Source organism: Denticeps clupeoides, chromosome 5, assembly GCF_900700375.1.
Source record: "Denticeps clupeoides chromosome 5, fDenClu1.1, whole genome shotgun sequence".
In the NCBI taxonomy this organism is placed as follows: domain Eukaryota; kingdom Metazoa; phylum Chordata; class Actinopteri; order Clupeiformes; family Denticipitidae; genus Denticeps; species Denticeps clupeoides.
The window spans coordinates 18552769-18578073 of record NC_041711.1 but is presented as its reverse complement, the minus strand read 5'-3'; the positions used below and the strand labels follow the sequence as shown (position 1 = coordinate 18578073).

At 42.1% G+C, this 25305-nt stretch overlaps 2 protein-coding genes across 3 annotated transcripts in view; both read right to left on the bottom strand.

Annotated features, from left to right (window-relative positions):
• The window catches only part of LOC114789716 (ceramide synthase 6-like), a 122759-nt gene that overhangs the window by 33217 nt on the left and 64237 nt on the right, over positions 1–25305 (bottom strand). The gene's annotated exons all lie outside the window — the stretch shown is intronic.
• LOC114789717 (beta-1,3-galactosyltransferase 1-like) overlaps positions 385–25305 on the bottom strand; it is an 89164-nt gene continuing 64243 nt past the window's right edge. For both annotated transcript variants that reach the window (XM_028979022.1, XM_028979023.1), the window contains one exon: positions 385–3152. In XM_028979022.1, the coding sequence (XP_028834855.1) occupies positions 1879–2883 (1005 nt within the window). In that variant the 5' untranslated portion in view covers positions 2884–3152 and the 3' untranslated portion in view covers positions 385–1878. The remainder of the gene's footprint in view (positions 3153–25305) is intronic.

Below are 25305 nucleotides of genomic sequence, written 5' to 3'. Positions count from 1 at the left end.
CTGTTCAGGAAAGAAACTGTTATTGTTCCCCATGTGACGTTTTGTTAATTTTTTTTAGCTCATCCACAAAATTTACATACTTTTCAACAAACACTATCATTATATGTTGGTTGGGACAGTGGGTAAGTGGTTGGCCTAGAGGGTAAGGAAGCGGACTCATAACTGGAAGATTGCCAGTTCGAAACCCGAACCGCCAAGGTGCCACTGAGGTCCCCTTGAGCAAAGCATCGCCACCCCGGGCGCCTTTCATCGCTGTCCACTGCTCTCTAAGGTGAAGGATTAAATACAGAGGACACATTTCGTTGTGCTTCAGTGTTTCACAGTGAAAATCACTTTTAAAAGAATCACCAGTCTCACTCAAGAACAGTTCAACAGGTGCATGGGTAAGAAATGAAGATATGTTTATTTGAATATACACGGTTATCATATCTGAAAGAAATCTGACCCCATGTATCATAACAGCTTCACGTGATGTTTCACAATGTCTGAGTAAAGTGCAATTGACACGACTGCAGCAGGATAGTTTTACTATGCCAACTATGCCATGTGTTCTTAATAAACTGCCAACTTCACCAGTCACCTTTAGCTATGCTTTCACAATAAAATACCACAAGAGCTTGTAATAACACATAAAAAAAGAACACATTTAGAAATGAAATTCATTTACGCCCAAGTGGACTGCATCCACAGGAACTGGCCTTGTCTGTAATACAAAATATCCACATGACATATCACACCCCTCTTCAGAGATATGAGAGCCCACGATAAGAAATGCTGCAGCACTGCTTCCAGTTTTGTACACGTACCTTGCCCCATCTGTCCAAACATCCAACAACAATCACCTGCAGAACCAAACAGCCGAGATCGATGAAGTCGCAGGTCGGTTATTTTCCTTCCTCCCCAACTTTCAAACGTTGGTCCACACATCTACATCTAATTTATCTAACACTGTAAATTAGACATCAGCACTAGGCTGGATGCTGAACCTTCCAGTTGTGTGGTTAATGTACACTGCATTCAAAGCTCTTGGTATTATATATCTTAGCTTATTTATGAACATTTGTGATGGACCCAAGAGAATGCACAGTATTCCCACTGGGCACTTGGGCGTGCCTAATTGGTGCTCTTTCCAATCTGAGGTCAGTCTTGCTGTCTTAATTAGCAGAGAGGCTCTCCGTGTTTATGACTAAACTCCATCTGGAACTCTGGGCCACGGCGTTCGCTCAGGGGACCAGCACATACACTGTTTACACTACATGTCTCAGCTTCGCTCCCTAGACAGACCCATTCCTATAATTACAGATCACTGTTTCCATTTGTAGTTTTTAATATGTATATAGATATATTTCATTGTTACAAATTAATTATGACTTGTATCACAGCCCAGATAAATTTGGTGAGGAGTGTGTTGCATATGTCACAAACAATGGTTTCAATAAGCACACTAATTGTGGCTTAGACTTACTTCATTTGAATTTGTACTGATTTTATTTTGCACATTTGCACATTTTTGCTCGCTTTAAATTAGCCAATGAAATTAAGCCCTTACACTGGATAATGCCACAATACTGGAGTGAATATGCTTCAGGGTTTCTTTTCCTCACTTACACACTCACTCTTGGAGAGAGCATTTGAAAGTTCAAAGCTGTTTGTTTTCTGTGCTAGGAGCAGTACGCCTTGAAGCCTTTTGCGGCTCATTCACAGCCAATGGTGAGCAGAAACTAAAAGCTTTGACCTTCAGACATGGTCCAGAACGACTCCCTGGACTCTCATTGACACTAAAAATAACTGCTGAAAACTGCAGTGGGTCCTGTTCCTCATTCGGGCTACAACCCAGGTAATTTCTGCAGCTCTACAGCAGGTCTGCATCAGCATTAGCTAGCATTTCAGGTGCTTCTTGCTGGTCATGTCATTCCAGATACGATGCATCTCCTCAGGAGAGATCTGGTGCACAGTGACCACCCGGCGGTATCGACACAGGCTGTAGGCCATCTTCCAGTGGTTGAAGCCACTGTTCTGGAAGGGGTGGATGCCCAGCTTGCGTAGGCACAGTCCAACGTACACATCCTCCAGGTGGAGCAGCCTGGTGTGGAGTGACGTCTTGTAGATGAGATCCGCCACATCAGCTGAGAAGATATAGCCCGTCCCTGAGCAGAACGGTGGGTACTTGCTGTCGGGGTAAAGGTCCCGCGGCATGTACCACTTACTGCGGACGTCTCGGATCGGCCCGCCGTTGATGACATAGCCTGTGAAGTAGCGTCTCCTTGGCTTGCTGCTGGGCTTCAGGAGATTGTACACCAGATTGTCCATGTTGACAAAGATGTCACTGTCTGTCTTCATCACATAGTGGGCCTGAGGGCAGAAGGTGGCTACCCATCGCATGCCCATTAGAGTCTTCAACGTCAGGTTGTGGTAGGAGTCGATGAAGTCCTCCACAATGATGTCGTGGAAGATCTGACTCTCTTGTGCCACCATCTGGTTTAGGACAGGATCAGTGTTGGTGCCCAGCAAGAAGAGCGTGACCACGCGCACATCTTCGCCAAAGATACTCTCGTCACCCCATGTCTCGCGGATGGCCTGTCGGGCATCGAACTCCTTGTGTGTGGTGCTGATGAGGATAATTAGGAATGGGGGTGAACGCTTTGTCTCACACTTATTCGGCTCGTTGATGAGGAACTCGAAGGCATGTGGGTTGAGAGGCCGCGTGTGAACGTTGCTGAAGGTGGAGTTCCTGTTGGTGGTCTTTGGCGTGTTCCGTCGAATGGGGACAATGGCCATCTGGCCTGTGTAGGAGGTGGATGGCCGCGAGCCGCTCAGGTACCAGAGCGCACTGGCCCAGCACACCACCGTCAGCAGGTACAGGCAAGACACCTTGGAAGGCATTTCTATGACTGCGCTTCTGGTGTTATGGCTCAGAACTGCCTCGACTGGCAATGTCCATGGACATGTGCCGGAGGTGGTCCAGCCAGGCAGCTTCAAGCTGCGCCTCCCGCAGACTGCTCATCAATCACTTGTGTTTCATGCAGTGCTTCTGTCTGAGACTGTGTGCCATTTTGGGAAGAAGTCGATATAAGGGGGGGAGGGGATTTATTGAGGTTTCTTCACACTAAAATCAATGATGCTGAGCTTTGAGTCCTTGGCAGCATGTATACCTGCAGAAAACACACACACAGAGGAAATGATGCATTAAAAAGCAATGATAGAATTATGGCAAATAGTGAAGTGCAGCAAGAACCTTTTAGGAATTCATTGCAGAGCTCATTACGGCGTCATTAGAGCATCAGAGGGGGAGAAATCAATTCGGTGGGGAATTAGCGGAGACCTTTTTGAGAGGCAGGTTTAAAGGCATTGATTGTCAGTATGTCTAATCAGAGCTCCAGCATCATGCTGGCAAATATGGAGACTCCGGCAGATGTTTTCACAGCCAACATTTAGGATATGTAGCATGCTTGTATGTGTAGCACATACAGTAGATAAGGAAAGTATTCAGACCCTCTTAAATTTTTCACTCTTTGTTATATTACAGCCATTTGCTAAAATATGTTTATATTGACAACTGTGTGTACATTAATGAGGAAAAAATGTACATTAATGATTTTAGCAAATGTCTGCAATATAACAAAGAGCGAAAAAATTTTAAGTGGGTCTGAATATTTTTTGTACCCACTGTATGTATGTATGCAGGGCAAAGACACTTGATGAGGTAGGGGCAGGAGTACACATTTTGGTGACATTTTACCAAGATTTGGTCACAGGAACAGTGTGGTGTAGTGTTTTTTTCTATTTAAATCACATAGAACACTCATGCATGACATATTTATTTATGTATTTATTTTAATCATGCTGGGAAAAGTGTGGTGGCCACTACACCCCTGCATCAATTTCATAATGTTCTTTTGCTAAACAATATGAGCACTTGAACAGAATAATATGTTTCTACATGTCAATGAGATTAATAATAATGAATAATACAACAAATATGGCTTAGGGCAATCCCGTTTGTTGAGGTGTATGTGCCTAGATGTATGTTCAGTCAGCTCCATATGTTTAGTCGGGTTAATAAATATTGGGACATCGATACAATTCTATTATATTTTGCTATATACACCACTGCAATGGATTTGAACAACCTTCAGCCTTTTCAGTCAAATGGTGGTGCACAGAGCCAAAAAGATTTTAATTTTGTCATTGTCCCTATATCTAGGCCATCACAAGGTTTTCAATATTTGGGCACAAATTCACATCAATCAAACTGAACGTAAAGTGAATGTTGCTGCGTTACACTTCAAAACCTAAAAGTTAAACTTGTTACTTTTAATTGATGAAATAAAACAGAAAAATAATTTACTTTTTTTGTTTCTTTAAAAATCCAAGAGTGGGCCAACATAGTTAGGCCTGTAGTGTGTTGTGTGTGTGTGTGTGTGTGTGTGTGAATAAATGTGCAAGAGACCACATTGCCAAAGGTTTCCATAAAGTAAAACAAGACTGGCAGATGTGAAGGATAAAGAGAAACACATAAAGATAAACAGATTAAAGAGATTCTCATCTTGCTGCAGAAGGCAGGTTTGTTTTCCCATAAGCCCCCTGGGTGAGAGAGCGATATTGTTCACTCGTTTAACTCGGGCATAACAGGCTGCTCTCATCTGTTACTGCATTTAAGTGCGGGCTTCCATTTACATCGGTGTCAGGACGGATTAAGACTGATTGCACTCGGCGGTCGCAGACCATCGTTTAACTCTCGCTGGGGAGCCCTGAAGACCCGCAGAATGATAAACATCCCTTTGAGCAACGTTCACATCGAACTCCGACTCTCCAGGCTGTTTGCAAATCCAAAGATGGGCGCTGTGCTGAATCTGCAAATTTAATGTTTCCCAAAGCAAGAGTTTATAATAAAAAAGTCACATAGGATTTATTCTCTGTGTATGTTTACCATCTGCGATACACAGAAGCACAGCTAATCTTCTTATTTAGCCAAAAAATGAAATCTGCATCCAGCCAGATTTGAGGTCAGTGAATAGTGTTGCATGGAGAACTGCAACTTCCCAGCTGCGCTTCTGCCAAAATTAATTTATTTTTCAATCTGTATTTCATTCAAACCCACAGACCTCAACATCAATTTAGTTTCGTAAACCAAACATCACAAATCTCCCCATCTTTTCGTTTATTGCCACATATTTATTACCCTTTTCCCCCTCCTGTCTCTTCCCTCAGTTTAATTTTCCATGACTGTACACCATGAGAACGGCGAGCCGTGAGGGGATTGCCGGGTTGGTGCAGAGTCACCTTGAACATCAGCTTCTGTTAAAAACAACCGAGCTGCTGGATGCGTCCGTTCTTACGAAGAAAAAAAAAGATGCTGTCTGACACACTTACATCCCCTCCTTCAGATGACAGATGGCTTCGCTACGTGTGTACACTCACTCCGGTTGAGGTGACAGGGCCTCCCGACACACCTCTCCTTTAAACCGCACATGCCCGGAATTCTCTTCTGTTTTTTACACGCCAGGCGCTGCTGTGATGCTCCCGATCCCGCGGCTGCAGTCAGTAGGAATCGTGCTGATCGGGGCATACAGATTTAGACAGAGCAGAACGGGGCCGGCACAGCGTTGTCTATGCGTTGTGTGTGCAATCATTTGTGCGAATTAACATCCCTTTATGGACATTATCATTTGGGACATTCCGCTTCGCTTCTCTCCTCTACCCACACTGTACACACATGTAGCGATTGTCATCCAGGGTGTCCAGAGTGCAGGCCACACCCCCCCTGTATCCCTTCCTTTGATGGAGCGCCTGCACCAGTGCTCTGGGTCTGGCCTTGCTGTCCTGGCCTTGTGTGAGTGAGCACGGTGCCTGGTCGGTGGGCTGGCGTGGCCGCAGACCCGGTGCAGTCCATGCCAACCAGTTGGTGGGAGTCATGGTCTGAGTTGGTGGAACTCAGCTTTTTTTGTGTAGCACCCGCATCTGGGTCCTTCCCTTCCTTGTTGTCGATACAGCACCCCTTTTTCTCCTCTAACATCCCTCACTTTCACGCTCTCTCTCTCTGCTCATCCCCATTTTTTCCTTCTGTTCTAAATGACACTGTACTCCAGTAGCGGCTCTGAGTGGATGTCTGGGTAATGGGCTTCTGGTGTGGACATTATTTCCCCGTCCTCAGGGCTAACACACTGCTGCTCTACTGTCATTAGTCAGGCCACCTATCACACACCTGCCTCTTCTACACACACACACACACACACACACACACACATGCACACACACACATGCACGCTATCAAAAAAATGACAGGAAACACTGGACTCAGGGGGGAAGCAGGACCTTGTGCTCAGTGTTGAAGGAATGGCTGGTTTTAAATGTAATATTTCAGTAAAATGTTAAGTAGTTTTGGCAGTTAGATACTTTCTGTAGTTTTGTGTGTGTTTTGTCACATTATTGGACAACTTAGCCCTGAAATAATAATGTGACACTGTCTGCATTGACATGAGCTGGTTAGAATCACGCAGAATGAAGAAGTAGGATGTATGCCTCCTTCATAAACTTCATAAACACACCATTATAGTTCCTCCTCCCCAAGATACAGATGACATACTTCCTGATTTCACAGTGTGATTTGTGAGTATGTGTGCTTGTGTGTGCGCGCGCATGTGTGCAATGCATCTGCAGTCATGTTAAATGCCTAATTTCTCCATCACACCCACCCCCCCCCCCTTTGTTTAAAATGTGGCTGATTGAGAAACAGCAGAAACAGCAGCGGTATAACCTTGAGAACGTGTCTTGTGTGTGTGGAGGAAGGACAGAAATGGATGATGGAACTCAGCCCCTGACAGAATCTGCTGCTCAATGAAATACTTCCTGGGCCGTTCTTCAATTCAATCAGCGTGTAGGCCAATGCTGCCTTGGCCTGAACTCCTCCACACAACACCTTAACATCGTCTCCTGGGAGAGTTATATCAGAATCAAACAGAATTAACAATTTCAGACAGCGCTTTTCTTTTTCTTCCTCCATGAACAGGAATAGCAGTCAAACGTGAGGGGGTTGGGGTATCACACAGGCCAGAGGGGAACACGTTTCTGCAGCAGGTGAGAACGAAACACGCTGGGTGAGACTCACAACGCTCCCATGGGCATAAACATGACCAGTGCAACCCAGCTGAGGAGAGGAACTGAGAGAGAGTTTAAAACAACACATTCCTGAGGCTGGGAGAAGAGTTTCATTTAATCTATAGCTGTTAAACGCTGGGAGAAGTCAAACATCTCTTTTACCTCCCATACCGGGAGAGAACCCGTATTGGGCAGAGGAAGCAGACCCGTAGCTGGAAGGTTGTTCAAATGGTGCCACTGAGGTGCCCATTGCTCACTAGAGTAATGGGTTAAATGCAGAAGACACATTTCATTGTGTGCACTGTGTGCTGTGCTGCAGTTTGTCACAATCACTTTTTAAAATTTGTGTGTGTGTGTGATTATTTCTACCTGCTTTAAATTGCAGTGAGCATGGATCATTTTTGACAGGAGAGAGTTGAAATTTTTGCGGAGTATGGGGTGATATTGAGCAGAGAAGCCTAGTCTGACCTTGAATGGAGGAGTGGGCGGGGTCAAGAGGCTTGTGAACGAGGAGTGAAGATTCTCACCGCTCTGCTCCACTCACATGATCTCATCAATGGTGATGTGCTTAATAACACTGCTGTGGAGTAATACGTTTAATCACACCACTGTGATCAAAGCGAATATCTATGATGGTTATCTGTGCACACATTCCAGTCAGGAAGTATGAAGCATCACTGCGCTATCTCTTCCTCCCTGACTGCGTCTGTCAGTGATCATTGTCTTTATTGTACTATGTGACCTCAATGTTTCCTAGCACCCATCTTTCATTATGCATTAAATATGCAGGTTACTGCTGTTTTTTTCATGACGCTGCACTCCGTGACCGACTCAATCAGCTTCTGCCAGTGGAAAAAGCCTCCCTGTCCAGAACCAGCAACAGGTGCAGTGGATTTGTCACGTGGCGGATTGAAATGCACCCACTCAGAATTGCATAAGTGTGTTCTAGTGAGCGAGACACAAGGTCACTCTGTTCCCCAGCAGCTCACATAATCACACCTGTTAGAAGAGGCCTGCATCCATTTAAGGTTTCCTGCAGTGGCCTCCTTCGTTCTCGCACCGCCTCACCAGGCCTTGTCTACTAATCTATTCTCCCGCCACCCCACCCCCACCTTCGCCCCTCTCTCTGTTTTCCTCCATTGTCATTTCCCAATTATGAATTTCATCACATCTCCTCAGACTCCCGTCTCTCTCTCTCTGCCATCTCTCCCTCTCTCGTTCTCCTTGTTCTGCTGTTATGAGAACACATTTAGCTTTAATGAGATGACTCTCTGAGTCGCTGAAATTCGCTCCATGACTCAGTGATCATATAGCAGAGCGCCATTACACTACCTGTCTGTGTGTGTGTTCGTATTCTCTGTGCGCGTGTGCAATCAGTGGCAGCCACCCACCCAGCGCAGTTATAATGTGTGTGTCATTATTGGTGCTATTATGGCAGTGCATTACTCAGATGTGATCATGATAGGGTAATATTACAGATGATTTGTCATGTCGGATTATTTACAGCGGCGAAGGCTGTGCTTGAAGTAACATAAAAGGCCCGGGGTACATGTGTGTTTGCTCATTAATTCAGGATCAAGAATGGAACTACAGCACGGAACGAATCAAGTGTATTTGACTCCGGGTCAGTATAACAAACGTATAAAAAAAGTATAAAAAAAAAACGACAATTGCCCCAGCGATAGCATTTCTCATGGTGACATGTTTAATCTATTTAAATTCAATGCAGATGACACCCAGGAACCACAGTGCTAGAAAAAAGGAAAAAAAGACATCTATTTCCCGGGCACTAACCACTATCCGTCATTCAGAGATGGGCCAGCTGTAGTGGCAGAAAAACCTGAGTGAACGCTTCTGAGCGGATCCCGCACCCCCAAGGCTCACAGCAGAAAACAGGAGATGAAAGAAGGGTGGGGGGATGAAAGGGAAAATGATGGACCGAAAGATACGATCAACCTCGCCACTCAGCCGTCCTTCTGTTTCCTGTTGCTTTCTTTCCCTCCTCTCCTCTCCTCTTTAGCATTTGAAAGCGGGCGCTCGGCTGCCTGGCACTATGAGGGACTCGGCGAGGAGAGAGTTATGAGGAGAACCTTTTTTCTCGTCCGCTTTTTGTTTTACACTTTGTGGGATGTAACTGAAAAAGCAATCGTGAAAATGGCTAATTGAACGATTTTTGGGAGGACACTCAGATGGATGCCACCATCCAGATCTTCAGTATTGTTTTTGTGAGTCGGCACGCTTCACTGTTGTAAGCTTTCCCCAGGAATGTGCAGAGTGAATGGTAGGCAATCAGAATGAGGGTAAACGAAGAAGTTAATACTTTTGCTCAGTTTGAAGCGCTCACACACATACACACCTTATAATTATTCCATTCATTAGATCCACTGAGTCGGAAACAGGAGGTCTCCCACTGGGAACTTATGAAGAAACTCAACGTGACATCAGCGTCACCATGGTTTCCTCTGAGTACCGCGTGGCAGCGGTCCAAACTAATAAGTAAGCAGCACAGACTGGGAGAGTGAGGGGAAGGGAATATTCCGTCTTGTGAAATATTAAACAAGGTGGTTCTAGATCACTGTGAGGTGCAAGCAACACATGCATCACACTATGTTCAATTTATGTAATAATGTACACCAAATACCATCTACACCATACCTTTCAAAAGTTTAGGGAAGAGTTGAAATGTTCTTGTTTTTCATAGATTTTTTTCCCCCATTCGTCAAAACGTCTGTCCAGACACTGTTAATGTTATAAATGCCTCTGGTGGCTGGAAATGGCTGGAAACGAATGGCACATCTGTGTAAATGTAGAGAGGCCCATTATCAGTAGCAATTAGTCTTGAGTTCCAGAGGAATGCTGTGTTCCCTAATACATGTCTACCATTTTAAAAAATTCAGAGATGATTAGAAAACCCTTCTGTAATTATATTCGTACAGTTGAAAACATTTGCACTTGATTAAAGGAGCAAAAACTCGAGTGGAGCATCCGGTGCCTCAGCAAATGTAGATTTGACTGCAAGACTATTTCATATTCATTTTGTAATATTTTAAAACATCATTGTAATGACATCAAAATAGGAGTTGAGTGTCCTGCAATAGTGCAGCCCACAAATTTTGCACAATCTGCCAAAAACCCCACCCATTGTTCTCATGTGTGTGTAGCAACGAATGTTTAATGATCCTGGTAAACATTATACCTGTCCATACCTAGTATGGACAATTACATTTTTATGCAGTATTTAGATGCACGGTAATAAACCATGAATTATGCAATAACTATACACAACTATAAAAAGGACAGACAAACAGCAAGAGGAGAATGTAATTCGACCTTGGTGGCTGACTGGATATCTGCCCAGAATGGAAGAAATAGAGGAAATCAATGTATACATGAATTGGTTGTATACAGTACGTATACTGTATTTTGTGTGTGTGTGTGTGTGTGTGTGAGTTTGCCTCTGACCCATGCTGTCTCTTCTCTTTGTGTACTTATTGATCTGATGCACAGATCCCATAGGTTAAAACCCTCCAATTATGTAGCCTAAACACTGTGTGAACTCCTGACGCTCAAGAGTAAAAAAAAAAAAACATACACCCACACAGACACATACACACACCTCTCAGTGCTCAGTAAAACACACCAGAGCCTCCAGATCAATAAAAGTCCACTCAAAAACATGGACTCCTTTCTGCTCATTTGCTGTAATGACATGATTTAATTGAGGCCTCAGAGACAAGCAAACGCACAAATACCGCCACACACACACACACACACACACACACACATACACTGGAATGCTTTTATTCTAGTTTGTCAGTTTTCTTCATTCAATAAATAAAATCTCACAGACTTCAGTCTTATAAAACTGACATGTATGCAAAGTTACACAAACACATACTTAACACCTTACACAACAAACAAAACAGAACTAAACACACAAACACTCCCACATACATGCTTATTTTCACTTTGTGAAACAGAAGCCAGGGAGACATACTGTACTAACAAGACCATCTGTTAACCTGAGGGAATAACACACATACAAACACACACACACACACACACACACACACACCTGCAGACTTGATTCCCATCATAGCATCTCACACAATAATACTATACTGAATATTCAGATTCACTCTGAATATTCACATACACACATACAAACGCACAAATCTCCGTACATACAAGCTGTTGACTACCCAACCAGCTTATTCCCTGTATAATCACACAGCCATTTTCTGTCATTACTGGCATTACTGCCATACAACCGAGTGTCTGTCTCTCAGTGACTCTCTCACACACGGACCCTTATTCCACTGCAGTGCCACAGGAGGGGTTACAGCTGCTAATTTTAAAGCCCCGCAGAGCGCAGGCTGTAAATAAACCATTAAACCTGTCTTATACAATATACCTCAAGTGCACAGTGAGCAGAAGGGGGACACACACGGTGAGTCGCAGAAGGGCAGGTTACTGGAGAAATGCATTGCAGACACGCCTTACATTGTTTACCGTTGTCATTACAACCACACATCATCGGCCTCTGATGCTGGTCAGAATACAGACTGCTCGTGTACACTTGGAGGAATGACGTGCAAAAAAAGTGAAAGACAGAAGTGGGGGTGGGAGGAGAGGACACATGTTCAAGCTGGAGTGATGTGGTAACCATGGCAACACGTTAACAGGGCAATGCAGGAATTTGATCAAGTGTGAGCTGGTCGAGGAGAACAACACGCGACCTGGATTTCCTGTGACCTGAATTTCTATTGGTTCTTCCTCCCCCACCTGCTTGATTTAGCAGACCTCTTAGGGAACATGACTCAATATGATACCCGGAGGGGTCATCGCACCAATCAGATGCTTGGAAAGCAATAACCAAAGTCTGTATGAGATAACAGTGTTACAGCATGGAGGACAATCTGTACTTCATAAAATCAATAATGAAATAGAAAATCATGAACTATCACAGTATAAGTGTATAATGAAACAAAAGAGCATGGTGGCCCAGCAATTAGCGACATGTTCTCACACCTCCAAGACTGCGTGTTTGAATTCAGGCTTGGACAGTGTGTTTGTGGAGTAACAGGAATAAGTGGATAAGCATGGTGAATGACTGAGGATGTCAGATGTACAAATACTTTACTGATCCCAAAGCTCAAATTTGGACATAATATTGGACACTGACACTATACACAATATTGGAGTTAGTGCAAAAGAAAATTGAGTACAGTGCAAGAGGATAATGTAATGAAATGCAAATATGAGATCAAAGTAAATAATAAAATATAAACAAGAAAATACAGACTTAAATGCAGTGGAACTGAACCGAGTGAACTGAGGATTTGAGGGAACCATCAAATGTTTAATTTCATTTTTGGACTCAGATAAAAAGCACTATTACTCATTTAATTTTTATTCAACATAATTTTAGTTTACAGACTGTTCACACGTCCAACAGCCTGCAACTATTCAGTCAAGAGTACGGAAGTAGCATGAAGAATACAGGACTCCCCACTTTGTCCTTTCATGGCTGCCCACTGCCCAATGTTTCACACTTTCACATTCACTTCTCTATCCACAAAGGAGAGTGTGATGGTAATGAATTACAAATAAAGGGCACAAAAGTGAAGACAAATAAAATAATGAGCCAAAATAATGATTCCAATGGAGCCCAGAACTTCATAATTCATTTTGCCTTTAATTGAATCACAGCCGTGAAGACAGATGGCACAACTACACTAAAGACCCACATTACTCCATTCAAAGCCTCAATAATTCACAGCAACAAATGATCACACATATGCCTCAGAAACGAGCCTTATTATTTATACCAATATGACATAAAGAAATGCTCTGTTGCCAGCAACCTCATCTACCCCATTTTGTCACCTACTTCTCAAACAAGGTTGGTAGGTGGGCTCTGGAACTGCAGTCTACTGTTAAAAAAGCTGACTTCATCGCTGCCCTTACTACTCTCCACTCCCTGGACTTCTTGACATTAACCGAGACTTGGATATCCCCTCAGAATACAGCTACACCTGCACCTCTCTCTTCTGTCTATAGTTTCTCCCCAAATCCTAAGAAAACTGGCAGAGTTGGGGCTACTGGCCTCTTACTATCTCGGAATTGGTCCTTCACACCATTGGCTCTCAGGCATCTTAAAATACAGTCTCAGTTTCTTCTGTAGTGAACTTCCTTCTCATCGTCACATATCGCCCTCTGGGGTCACTTGGAACCTTTATTGATGAATTGTACACTCTGCTCATCAATCTTCCCATCGACACCCTTTTAACTCTCCCAGGTGACTTCAACCTACAACTTGACAAACTTGAATTGTCTCGCCTTCTTCCCCTTCTTCACTCTTTCTCCTTGGCCAACAGCAGCAGCTCTTCCACCCACAAAAGAGGCAATGTCCTGGACCTGGTCTTCAGTCATGCCTCTCCAGCTACTGACCTTTCTTCCACTCTACTTCACATCTCTGACCTCCACTTTATGTCCTTCACCCTCACTCTACCTATCGGATCCAAGACTAACCACCATTCATCATTCATTCTACATAACCTTCACTCTGTCTCACCTTCACTCTGTATCTTCCTGCACTCTTTAACATCTTTTAACCTTTGACTCATTCTTCTATGGATTATCTCTGTCCTCTGTCTTCCAAACCCCAAAGGACTTCCCCCCCTGCTCCGTGTCTCTCTGAGATGTTGTGCAGCAGCAGAAAGGATCTAAAAGCAGCAGAGAGCAGTTTTCGAACAATTTTCAAAACTCACATCAGATGAAATCATCCAGATCATATCTACAGGCAATCCAACCATCTGTCCACTGGATCCAATCCCCTCCACAATACTCCAAACAACCTCTCTTCATTTGTTACAGTTAACCACAAGACTCGCCTGTCCATCCTGAAGAGACTTGGAACTCAGTAGTGAAATTGTTTGCTTCATGTGACTTGGAGCAACATGGAAACAAGGTAACGTGGCAGTGGGAAGATGGCCACTCTCAGCCACTCAGTCATTGATTTACATCCGTCAACTCGACTCGGCAGGAGGAAATGAAAACCCAATTGCGGACGAGGCAAAGAGGCGAGTAAAACTCCTCCAGTTTGCTCTGTGAGAGTGAGACAGATGAAGCTGCACCCCCCACAGGTGGTGATGCTCCAAACAAAAACAAGGATAGGCAAGAGACAGGACTGGAACACAGAGACAATGATAAACAACACGAGGATCAGTCTGAAGCTGAGTCGTTCTGCGTGAAGCCGAACAATGACAGAGCAACGCCATCTGGCACTTATCAGCCTTAAGTACCCGGTGCGTCACTCACTTCCACGTTCTCCGAGTCCAGTGACTGTCTGCCAAATGCCATAAACATGTAAACATGTTGAGCTGTAGGCAAAAAGGGGCAAATTTTAGGATTTGATAGACTTTGGCAAGGGTCAATATATGATGGGTCATAGCATATTGATTGCTATCAAGTCCTCCTGGTCACACAGAAAACTTTTTCAGGAGCAGAGAGAATGGTTTCAGGTGTTGACTTAACTGTCAAATTCTCCAAATCTCAAGCCATTCAATCATCTGTGGCATGTGCCAAATCTATGGAGATATTTGTAAAATAATACACACTTTTGTTCCCAATAAATGCACCATAATAAATTGAACCATATGGAATGAGTCCTGTCCAGATGTCCACTTATTGTCATCAAATTTCAGTCCCACCTCACTACACCAACCACAACCACTGTCCCCAAACCACAGACCATGAGGCACCACACACCTGGATACAGCCGACTGGGCCCACAAATTGATAGAAGCATCTGCTCCCATGGATGAGTACAGTATATGGTTGACATATGGCTGAGTATGACAGCTTTTAAATGGAACGGTTCCTCTCCAACAGGCAAACATTTTAAATTCATGTGTAAGTTTGCTTGCAAAACACTCACCAACAGAAACTTGTACAACACGGGAGAAACAATAACACCTTCTTAATAATTATGAGTAAAGACAACAGTCATTCCAGAGGTTCTGAATTAGAGGTGGGCATAGATTAATTTTCTTAATCCAGATTAATCTCACTGTAATCTTGGAATTAATCTAGATTAATCTAGAGTAAACAAAATTCATCTAGATTAATCTAGAGTAAGCAATATTAACAATAATCTATTATGAATAATCTACATTAATCTAGATTAATCTAGATTAATTAATCTAGATTAATGATCCATTTAAATGAGCCATTTAATCTAGATTAAAATGGCTCATTTGAATTCTGACGAAGGCATTCAGAATATGTGTGCTACCCAAATAATGACTAAAAGTAAGTCTTTGAGAACGGGTTTCTCAAGCCAGGTGGCGCATTAGACCAGGGGCTCATCTGTTTCCAAAATGCATCACAAACTGCTTGAGAAAGCGGTTCTACTATGATAATTGGTGATGAAAATAAATTATGTTCAATAAGATGTACTTGTGTTTACCAGTGTAGCGGTTCTTCTTCTGCGTTGTGTAACTTTTTGATTTCGTTTCTTGAACCACAAATGATGAGCTGACACCCAAGAGATTTTCTGTGCAAAGTGTATTCTGTACAAAAGGCAAGGTCGCGTCAGAACATCGCGTCACACATCGTGTCTTTCTGCACCTCTCTCTCTCACAACTCACGCCACGTGTCCAAGAGAACTGAACATTAACATAAAGCATTCACAATTTATAATACTGCATTCCTGTACAAAAAGCAAGGACACATCAGAACATCGCGTCACACATCGCGTCTTTCTGCACCTCTCTCTACAATATACAGTAATAAAAGAACATTAAAAATCACAAAATAACACACATGCAAAATATTCCTAATATGTACATAAATTAAAATGAAAGAAATAACTTTTTGCACACAAATCCCACGCACCTCTCACAGCTCACGCCATGTGGCCAAGACACCTGAACCGGGTCTCAAAAACAAAATAAAAGTCTTTAGAAAATAAGAAAATAAAAGACACAAGAAAGAAGAAATATACTTATAAATCTAGTGTAACCATTTAACTCCGGCACAATAGCTTACGTAGTATAGACCCAGCTCCCAACCCAACTTTGTGAATAGATTAACGGCGATATTTTTTTTATCGCCCGAAGAGTCTCACGTTAACGCAGCACGTTTTTATTGCCCGATAAGAGTCTCACGTTAACGCCGTTAACGGCCCACCACTATTCTGCATACTTTCTCATGAAATATACAGTGGGTACGCAAAGTATTCAGACCACTTTTTTTCACTTTGTTATATTGCAGCCATTTGCTAAAATCATTCTTTTTTTCCTCATTAATGTACACACAGCACTCCATATTGACAGAGAAACACAGAATTGTTGACATTTTTGCAGATTTATTAACAAAGAAAAAATGAAATATCACATGGTAGAAGCACCCCTTTGATCTAATACAGCCAAAAGTCTTTTGGGAAAAATAAAACAAGGTTTTCACACCTGAATTTGGGGATCCTCTGCCATTCCGCCTGGCAGATCTTCTCCGGTTCTGGTAGGTTGGATGGTAAACGTTGCTGGACAGCTATTTAGGTCTCTCCAGAGATGCTCAATTGGGTTTAAGTCAGGGCTCTGTCTGGGCCATTCAAGAACAGTCACAGGGTTGTTGTGAAGCTGCTCCTTCATCATTTTAGCTGTGTGCTTAGGGTCATTGTCTTGTTGGAAGGTTAACATTTGGCCCAGTCTGAGGTCATGAGTCCTCCTTGCCTGTATTAATTTTTCCGGTCACTGCAACCAGTCATTCTGTCCCTGCAGCTGCAAATAACCCCACAGCATGATGCTGCCACCATCATACTTCACGGTTGGGGCTGTATGGACAGTTGATGTGCAATATTCTATCTTGTTCTCATCAGACCCAAGAATCTTATTTCTCACCATCTTGGAGTCCTTCAGTTGTTTTTAGCAAATTCCATTCAGGCTTTCATGTGTCTTGCACTGAGGAGAGGCTTCTGCTGGGCCACTCTTCCCTAAAGCCCTGACTGGTGGAGGGCTGCAGTGATGATTGACGTTCTACAACTTTCTCCCATCTTCCGACTGCATTCCGACTGGAGCTCAGCCACGGTGATCTTTGGGTTCTTCTTTACCTCGCTCAACAAGGCTCTTCTCCCCTGATAGCTCAGTTTGGCCGGACGGCCAGCTCTAGGAAGGGTTCAGGTCATGCCAATTGTCTTTCAATGTGCTTTTAGGAACCTTAAGTACAGCAGAGTTTTTTCTGTTACCATGGCCAGATCTGTGCCTTTCAACAATTCTGTCTCTGAGCTCTTCAGGCAGTTTCTTTGACCTCATGATTCTCATTTGCTCTGATGTGCATTGTGAGCTGTAAGGTATTATATAGACAGGGGTGTGGCTTTCCTAATCAAGTCAAATTAAGGTGTAGAACCATCTCAAGGAACAGAAGAAATGGAAAAGCACTTGAGTTAAATATATGAGCGTCACAGCAAAATGTCTGAATACTAAGGACCATGTGATATTTCAGTTTATCTTTGTTAATAAATCAACAATTCTGTGGTTTCTGTCAACGTGAGGAGCTTAATGAGGGTTAAAAAAAGGAAAATGATTTTAGCAAATGGCTGCTATATAACAGAGAGTGAAATTTTTTAAGGGGGTCTGAATTCTGTGTGCACCTACTGTAAAATCCGTGAAACTTATGAAGTCTTGGACACAGCGAAGTTGGAGATCAAGGCAGGGATAACTTTAAGAGGGGGGCTCCAGGTTAATACATACTGAAATCATGTTCTCGATTACACCAGGGACAATAGACTGTAAGGTTTTTGACCTGACCTGCATGTGAGAAGGAAATCCATGTGAGCAGGAGCTGATCCTCTGGAGAAGGACGCCAAGACCCAGGTCTCTTTGTAGCGAAGCAATAATCATTGTGCCACTGTGCCATCTGGGCTGAATCCATCATATCTTTCATATGGGAAGCACATTGAACCCCACGATACACACACACTCCATTTTTTAACCCTGCTTTCAGAGGATGTGAGATGGGCAGATGTCCACTACTCTGATAAATGGCAGTCTGTTCTTTTAATTCCTCCTTTGACAGTTTTTACAGCACAAATCTGAGAGCAGGCAATCTGTTCATGCATTCATTTGTCAATGTCTCCTCTTTACAACCATATTTCTCACACTCTTTCTCTATACCTCCATTTCATTTGTATAATGAGACAGATTCATTCCCTTCTTGGCTCTTCATCTAAGCTTGGCTGCCAAAGCTTTGGGCAACGCAACCTGTTTAAACTTATAACCATAAAAATGATCATATTTCTTGTCTTTTTATTGTTTCTCCAGAACTGTCTTTTTCTGAATTAGTCCTGGCCTTATCTCTCTTTAATATGGGCATCACAAGAGTAGAGGGCAGGAACACAGGGCTCGGTACTGGCAGCAAATCAGACAGTGATCTGCTTTGCTTTGTACACTGTGTAGAATGAGCTTTCCGGGGCTTTCCCATGAATCCAACATTGGTCGGATTCTGGGATGAGTTGGCAAGATAGGTTCGTTTACATACAATATTCACATACATCACTTTCTACATGAACGTCTGCCGATTATAAGAGAATGTTCATTATTTTAATTTATCCTCTAATTTAACGTCAAACACTGCTGAACACACACGTTTGATTTCTTATAGATTTGTGATACACTACGATAATGATTATGTAATGTGTTTAAAATACAAATAAAAAACACAAAACACAACAGAAAATAGACTTTGTGGTCTAAACCAGTGTTTGCCAACCCTTGGGAGGGCGCAAGAGATGAGATGTAACCTCTGCACCGAGGTTACAAAAATGATATTTGTATGCATTAAATGTATAAACAATAACACAACCAATAGGATAAACAAAACTCTGTGTAATTCTGTATGCCATATAAACTAGAGCTGTAAATCTTGGCCCGGGTTGGGTTGGGTCTGTACTCAATTTCTATCATTTTAGTAGTCTCGGCTCAGCTCAGTCAGTAAACACAAACTTCCGGTCTATAGTACCTTTTCAGTACGATTCGCTGCTTGGAAATTTGTTTTGGTGACTGGTAAAAGTCTTTCACATGTCGTAAATTTGTGTTATTAAATGTTTTTTAAATGAAATGATCAATTCTTGCCCACCGTCATCAGGTTAAATTATCACAAGACAGATGGAAAAATGGATGCTGTCGAGGTGAAACTGATGTAAGCAGCTGGCGATTATATTTTAAAACCACACATTTCCTTTCCCTCTTAATCAAGCGTTTGTGTGCAAACGCTTGATTCTTCTTCTTCTTCTTCTTCTTCTTGTCATTATTATTATTTGGCTCTATGGGAATGGCACAGTAAATGCACCACACAGCATAATAGTCGTGTTGGGCCTTAGGCTGAATTCTGTCAGGTTTATTAGGGATGATTACTGTAGACTCTATATAGCCTGCAGTTTAAAACATGAAAAACAAGAACAAAACCAACAACTACTGTTTATTTTTTTGATAATAAAAATGTGTAATTAATCATTTTATTCTTTTAATGTGGGTATGAGTGAAGGAATTGAGTTTGGGGTGTCCTGGCTTGTCTTGGACACAGGCAGGGTGTCAGGATTGACTGCAGCTGTGCGCAACACCGGTGGCCAATCCTGACAGCGCTTAAATGCCGGATGTTTCTGCCCCTTCCAGATCTCCGGCATTTTCGTGATCTTGACATTGTAACCATGTGTTAGTATTTTCAGTTCTGGCAATCGGCACACGCCTGCGGGTTTGTTTACGTTTATTCCTTTTTATTTCCCGTGTTGGCCACCGCGCCATTGTTTAATTGTATTTGTTTGTTTATTTAATAATAATAAAACCCTTCCCAGCATGTCAGACCTCTGCGCTTCCTTCCCCCGTAAGCCCGAAGACGTGACACAGGGGGTGCTTCAGGAAAAAAGGTTACACAATAAAGGTTATTAAAAAAATACAAAAAAGTGAGTGCTACATGCTAACATATCACCTGTAAGGTGGACAAGTACATGATAATTTTTTTGAGTGGCACCTTATAGCAGGTGATCCATATTTTATTGGCCTGTGTATAATTCTAAAAATATAATGAAATGCGGCCCACACATTAAATTTGTTCTCAATCCTATTTTTACTTGTAACAATAGCATGATCAGGTGACATGACCCATGATGTGACAATTGTTTAAGCACTTGTTAAGATACAATAACCCTGGCTGGACACCCCTCAAAAAGAGGGGGTTGGGTCATACCATGTATTTGGAAGACTGGTGAGAAACATTACCAGATGATTTAACATGCTATTATTTTGCTGGTAAATTAAATGAATAAAGAAAACCAACCTGTTATATTGCAAGATAATTCATATATTTAATAGTTGGAATGATGTGATTATATTGAGGGGGGGGGTATTGGCTTGATCTGATTTCTGACACCCCCCGCCTTACAAGGAAACATCTAAAAACACCACTAATTCAGTGTTTTTAACTATTGGTCACCTCAGAACAAAAAATATTATTTTTCTCCCTTGATTGCATTGTACTAACTTGATGATAATAATAGGACTACATTAACGCAGGTATACTATGTATATGTGGTAATTAATATGGTAGTAAGTTCATTACCACTGAACCATAGCAAGTGATGAAAGCTCTGAAGTTGGTTCAGATCATGGGAACTGTTGACGCTTGATGTAGTGGGCGGTGCGGAGGCTTCATGTAAATTTTTTTCCTTTCTAGCAAACTCTCTTTGTGTGTGGGAGTGTGTTACTGGCAATTTTCTGGTGGGTTACTGCATGTAAGGAACTACCCACACACAAACAAACACACATCCATATTCCAATCTAGGCTCAAAAACAGCAGGGCCGAGGGTAGTTGGGATAGTTTGTCTCAAAATAAGCAATGGGTGGAGGGTTTGTGTGTGTGTGTGTGTGTGTGAGAGAGATATAGAATCGAGAGAGAATTTGATGTTTGGGTGTATATATCTGTGCAAAACTGTTATACGTGCCTTATTATCAGGGTTTTTCATTCTGATCTCTTTCACTGCTGAGGATCAACATTTAATGTGTTCAAATGTAAATGTGAAGTTAACATAATGCTACACCCAACCAAATGAGACTAATCCTGTTGGAAGTGGAGCCATTGTGTGTCAAATGCACCAAAGATGCAAACCTGCTGCCTGCTTCCGAACAAGATACATATGCCCTTAGTACTCTAACTCTGACTTAACCATGATACACTCGCCACTGGGAACAGAGGGTCAATGATAACCATAAAAAGCCCTGAAAGAAACACAACTCCTGTTGTGATATGACCAAGGTTCCTTAGCAATCGCTGCTGGAAAACTCACACCAAGCTGCCCATTTGTGGAAGTGAAGTCAGTGGTGTCTAGAACCGGGATCAGGACAGACCACAGGAATGGACAGATTTGTCAGCCAGCATTGGACATGCATTCAGATGCATTGAGGGGCAGTGGTGGCCTAGCGGTTAAGGAAGTGCCCCGTAATCAGAAGGTTGCCGGTTCGAAGCCCCATCCTCCAAGTTGCCACTGAGGTGCAACTGAGCAAAGCACCGTCCCAACACACTGCTCCCCGGGCGTCTGTCACGGCTGCCCACTGCTCACCAATTCGCCTCTTTATAGAACCACCTTATCCTCTTTTGTATCTTTTGTTTCTTTTTATGTGCATTTTATTTCTCTTAATTTTTGGTCCTCCCTGTCAGAAAACAAATCAAATGTAATAAAAATCTGTAATAAAAAATACTTTAGTACCACAGCTCCAGCATACTGAAACATGGACAATGATTTGGAAAGGGAGAAAATGACAAGACACACTCCTCACTAAGGGGTAAAACCATCCCAATCCACAGGCATGTGACACATTTTTTTTAAAGAATACATTAATGAATCAATTAGCGTGAAGAATATTAAGCAGTTAGGCTGCATAATTCATTCTTTCAAATATGTGACAGTTTTGAAAGAAAAGGTGTGGAACGACTTTTCAAACCAGCACCTCAGGGACATTTTTTTTTTTATCACAGAGAACAACTGAAATGACAACCTAATTTAAAGGCAGTGTCACAGACAACCTACTGACAATTCATGCTAAGGATTACGGATAGATTAGGGTCAAGTTTAGGCTGCATTTATAAGCAGTTTGAGAGCAGCCGATAGATCTGTGTTAATGGAAGATCTACTCATATTTGCTGCCATGTTAACACTCACTAAATAAATTCATGCACTGAAAAACTATTGGCAGTTTACCAGTGACTTAGTAGCAGTGTTCAATGTGCTGCAGACTATATTTTTCCCCAAACACACACTCAGTTGTCTGCTATGCTCTGTACGAGGGAAATACTCCTGCATGTGTGTCAAAACTGAGGTTGTAAAAAAAAAGACAAAATGATCTTTCCATGGGACTTACACAACTTATATAACATTTGCAAGTGAATAAGAAACTATCCGATAATTCACGCAATCTATTGCAGACAGCTCCCTAGACACTACTTTGAGGCTAAACACCAGCGAAGCTTTAACCACATCGAATAGATTCATGGGATGTATGCCTGGGCCCTTCATAGTTTAATGGGTATACATAAATCATTTGAATGAAGGGATGCAAGGATTACATATTACAGTTCCACTAAGGGGTCAAGCTAATCAAACGAAAGCAGTGTGTCTAACACACAGCACTGCACATTGTTATATTACATTTCCAGCTGATGGAAGCTTTCCAACAAGGCCACACATTGCTGCACAACATGTAAAAGAAAGGAAAAACACCACAGATCTTGAGCAGATATGATCTTTAATCAAATATCCTCCACCTATCTCAACAGGACACATTCACTAATTAACTGAAGGATTCAATTTTAATTTCCTCAAATGCCACTGTCTCATGTTAATGTCAAGCGATTTCATAATCACATTCCCTACATTATTAAAATGTATGAGACAAATGTCTGAGAAAAAATACAAATAAATATGAAGTTTGTCCTACTGTGACAAATTAAATCAATATCAGTCGTTACATCCTGGTGTTGATGACATGACATTCCAAAAGGCCAAAAACAATCAGTTTATTCTCCAGAAAATGAATCATTCAGCTCACACCGTGAGATGTATGTTAATGCACATCACATATCTTACATCTATTGTCTTATATATTATGAAATGAATGCTATATTACATGCTGTGTTACTGAACATATATTTAAGATTTGATTTGCAAAGTTGTATTAGTAAAACATGCAGTGAAATGCATCCTGAGCCACCCGGTTTTGACTATGCATAGTTAAGTAAACATTATAATGAAATAAATAGAATAAGGGAGAAAATAAAATAGGATACAAATAGGCTAGTAAAACCAGGTGAAAAAAAGGAGGCAAGCTATAACACAAGAGGATATGTATTCTGTTAAAGTGCATTGTGCATAGATTGTCTAATAACCAGTGTAACAGTAACAGATAGCAGTAAACAACAGTGAACATTCAGATGGTCAGGATGAGAGGTGTGATGTGTGGTGGCATGTTCAGCATCCTTATGGCCTGAGGATAGAAACTCCAGGCCATGATGCTTATTATATCCCAATATCATCAGTTACAATAGAATATGTAGTAAAATTCAAAAAAGCATTTAAGCGTGTTGTACTTGCGTGTTGACTGGGCAGGGCATCCCTTCCTAAATTAAATGTAAATAAAGGAAATTACATACAAGCACACAGAGAGCAGTAGTTGTGGTCAGGAAAATATTCTACAAAAAAAAAGTACAAAGCCCAAGACCATCAGCACGCACTCCACACTTTTTAAATACCCTGATTTGACCTTTAAGGCTTCAGGGTCCGGTGGGGTCTTCCAATCAGAGGCAAAGCAACGAGAATGAAAAGGGTGAGGCCACCTGGGCCAATGGCACAAAAGCAGCCTCTAGCACAGTAACAGCAGAAGGAGTAGTGCCAAATACATGAAGAGTTCCCAAAGTCCTGAACTGCTGTTAAGTGCTGTGTCTTGACCAGGGCAAGGCTGTTAAAAGATGAGCTGACCCTGGAAATCCATGCCATGAAGTAGGATTAGTCAAATGAGGACAGGAAACCTACAGTTGGTGTCATCAGTGTTTGAATTTAAAGGCTGCACACCTCTGACATGGAAAGTGAGCTCCAGAGACACGTTGCCGCAGGCTGTGCATACATAGTGTGAACCCTACACATGCTGGCTAACATGGTGGCAATCAATTATGGAAGAAAGTGGAAAACCAACTGAGCAGAAAGTGATTTCAACATGAAGGCAAGACGCACCCCTACACAGACATTTTAACATGGGATATGGATATCAAATCAAGTAGTGCCCAAATGATGATTTACATCCTTGTGCTAGCAGGCCTAGATCACTAGAGGTCACAGTTGCACATGGACTGACATGACACTATTGTGACCTGTGTCTTGTCCTCGCCCTTCATATATTTTTTCAGTTCCTTTAATACTTGCCTGCTTTCCTTCATTTATTTGCCTTGTTTATGGGATTCTGCCCTGGCATGCCCCCCTTTTTTCTAGTTTCACTTGCAGCTGTGATCCCTTGTCCTTATGTAGAGTGACAGTATTAATGTACCAGAGGAACAGGCTCTGAACACTCTTTAATATACAGTTCATTCAATCATTCATCTAGCTCACTCACACCATCTGTCATGGATATCACATCCACATTACTTTACATTACCTTATCCTATGTGCAATTAACACCAGCTTTTATCCAACGTGACTTGCAGATGAAGAATAATGCTCAAGTTTACGACAATGTGAGACATGAATTTGCCCAATAAATGTACAAAATTCAAACAAAGACATGTGCATATAGGCATATGTTGGGGTAAAACACATACACCCATAAAAAGAAGCAGTGAGACAGAGGAATGACACATTTCTCCATGAACTTTCAGTCAAATAAAAGAAAGTTAAATGAATTACTGAAGACTGAGTTCATACCAATAAATCATCACTGCTATAACCTGTCTGCATCAGCATGCTGCATATCTAAATCAGTCGGGAGCATGTGCATTCGGCCCGATGTAATGAAATTCATAACCTGTGCATTGCCTCTGATTCTTCACAATAATCTGATGCAGTTTCCAGGATACGATTGTTGGAGGGGGGAGGGTCACTCAACACTCAAAAACAGCCATAAATCTGAATCTCAGCCTAATGAAGCTCAACTGAAGCACTGCTCCTCT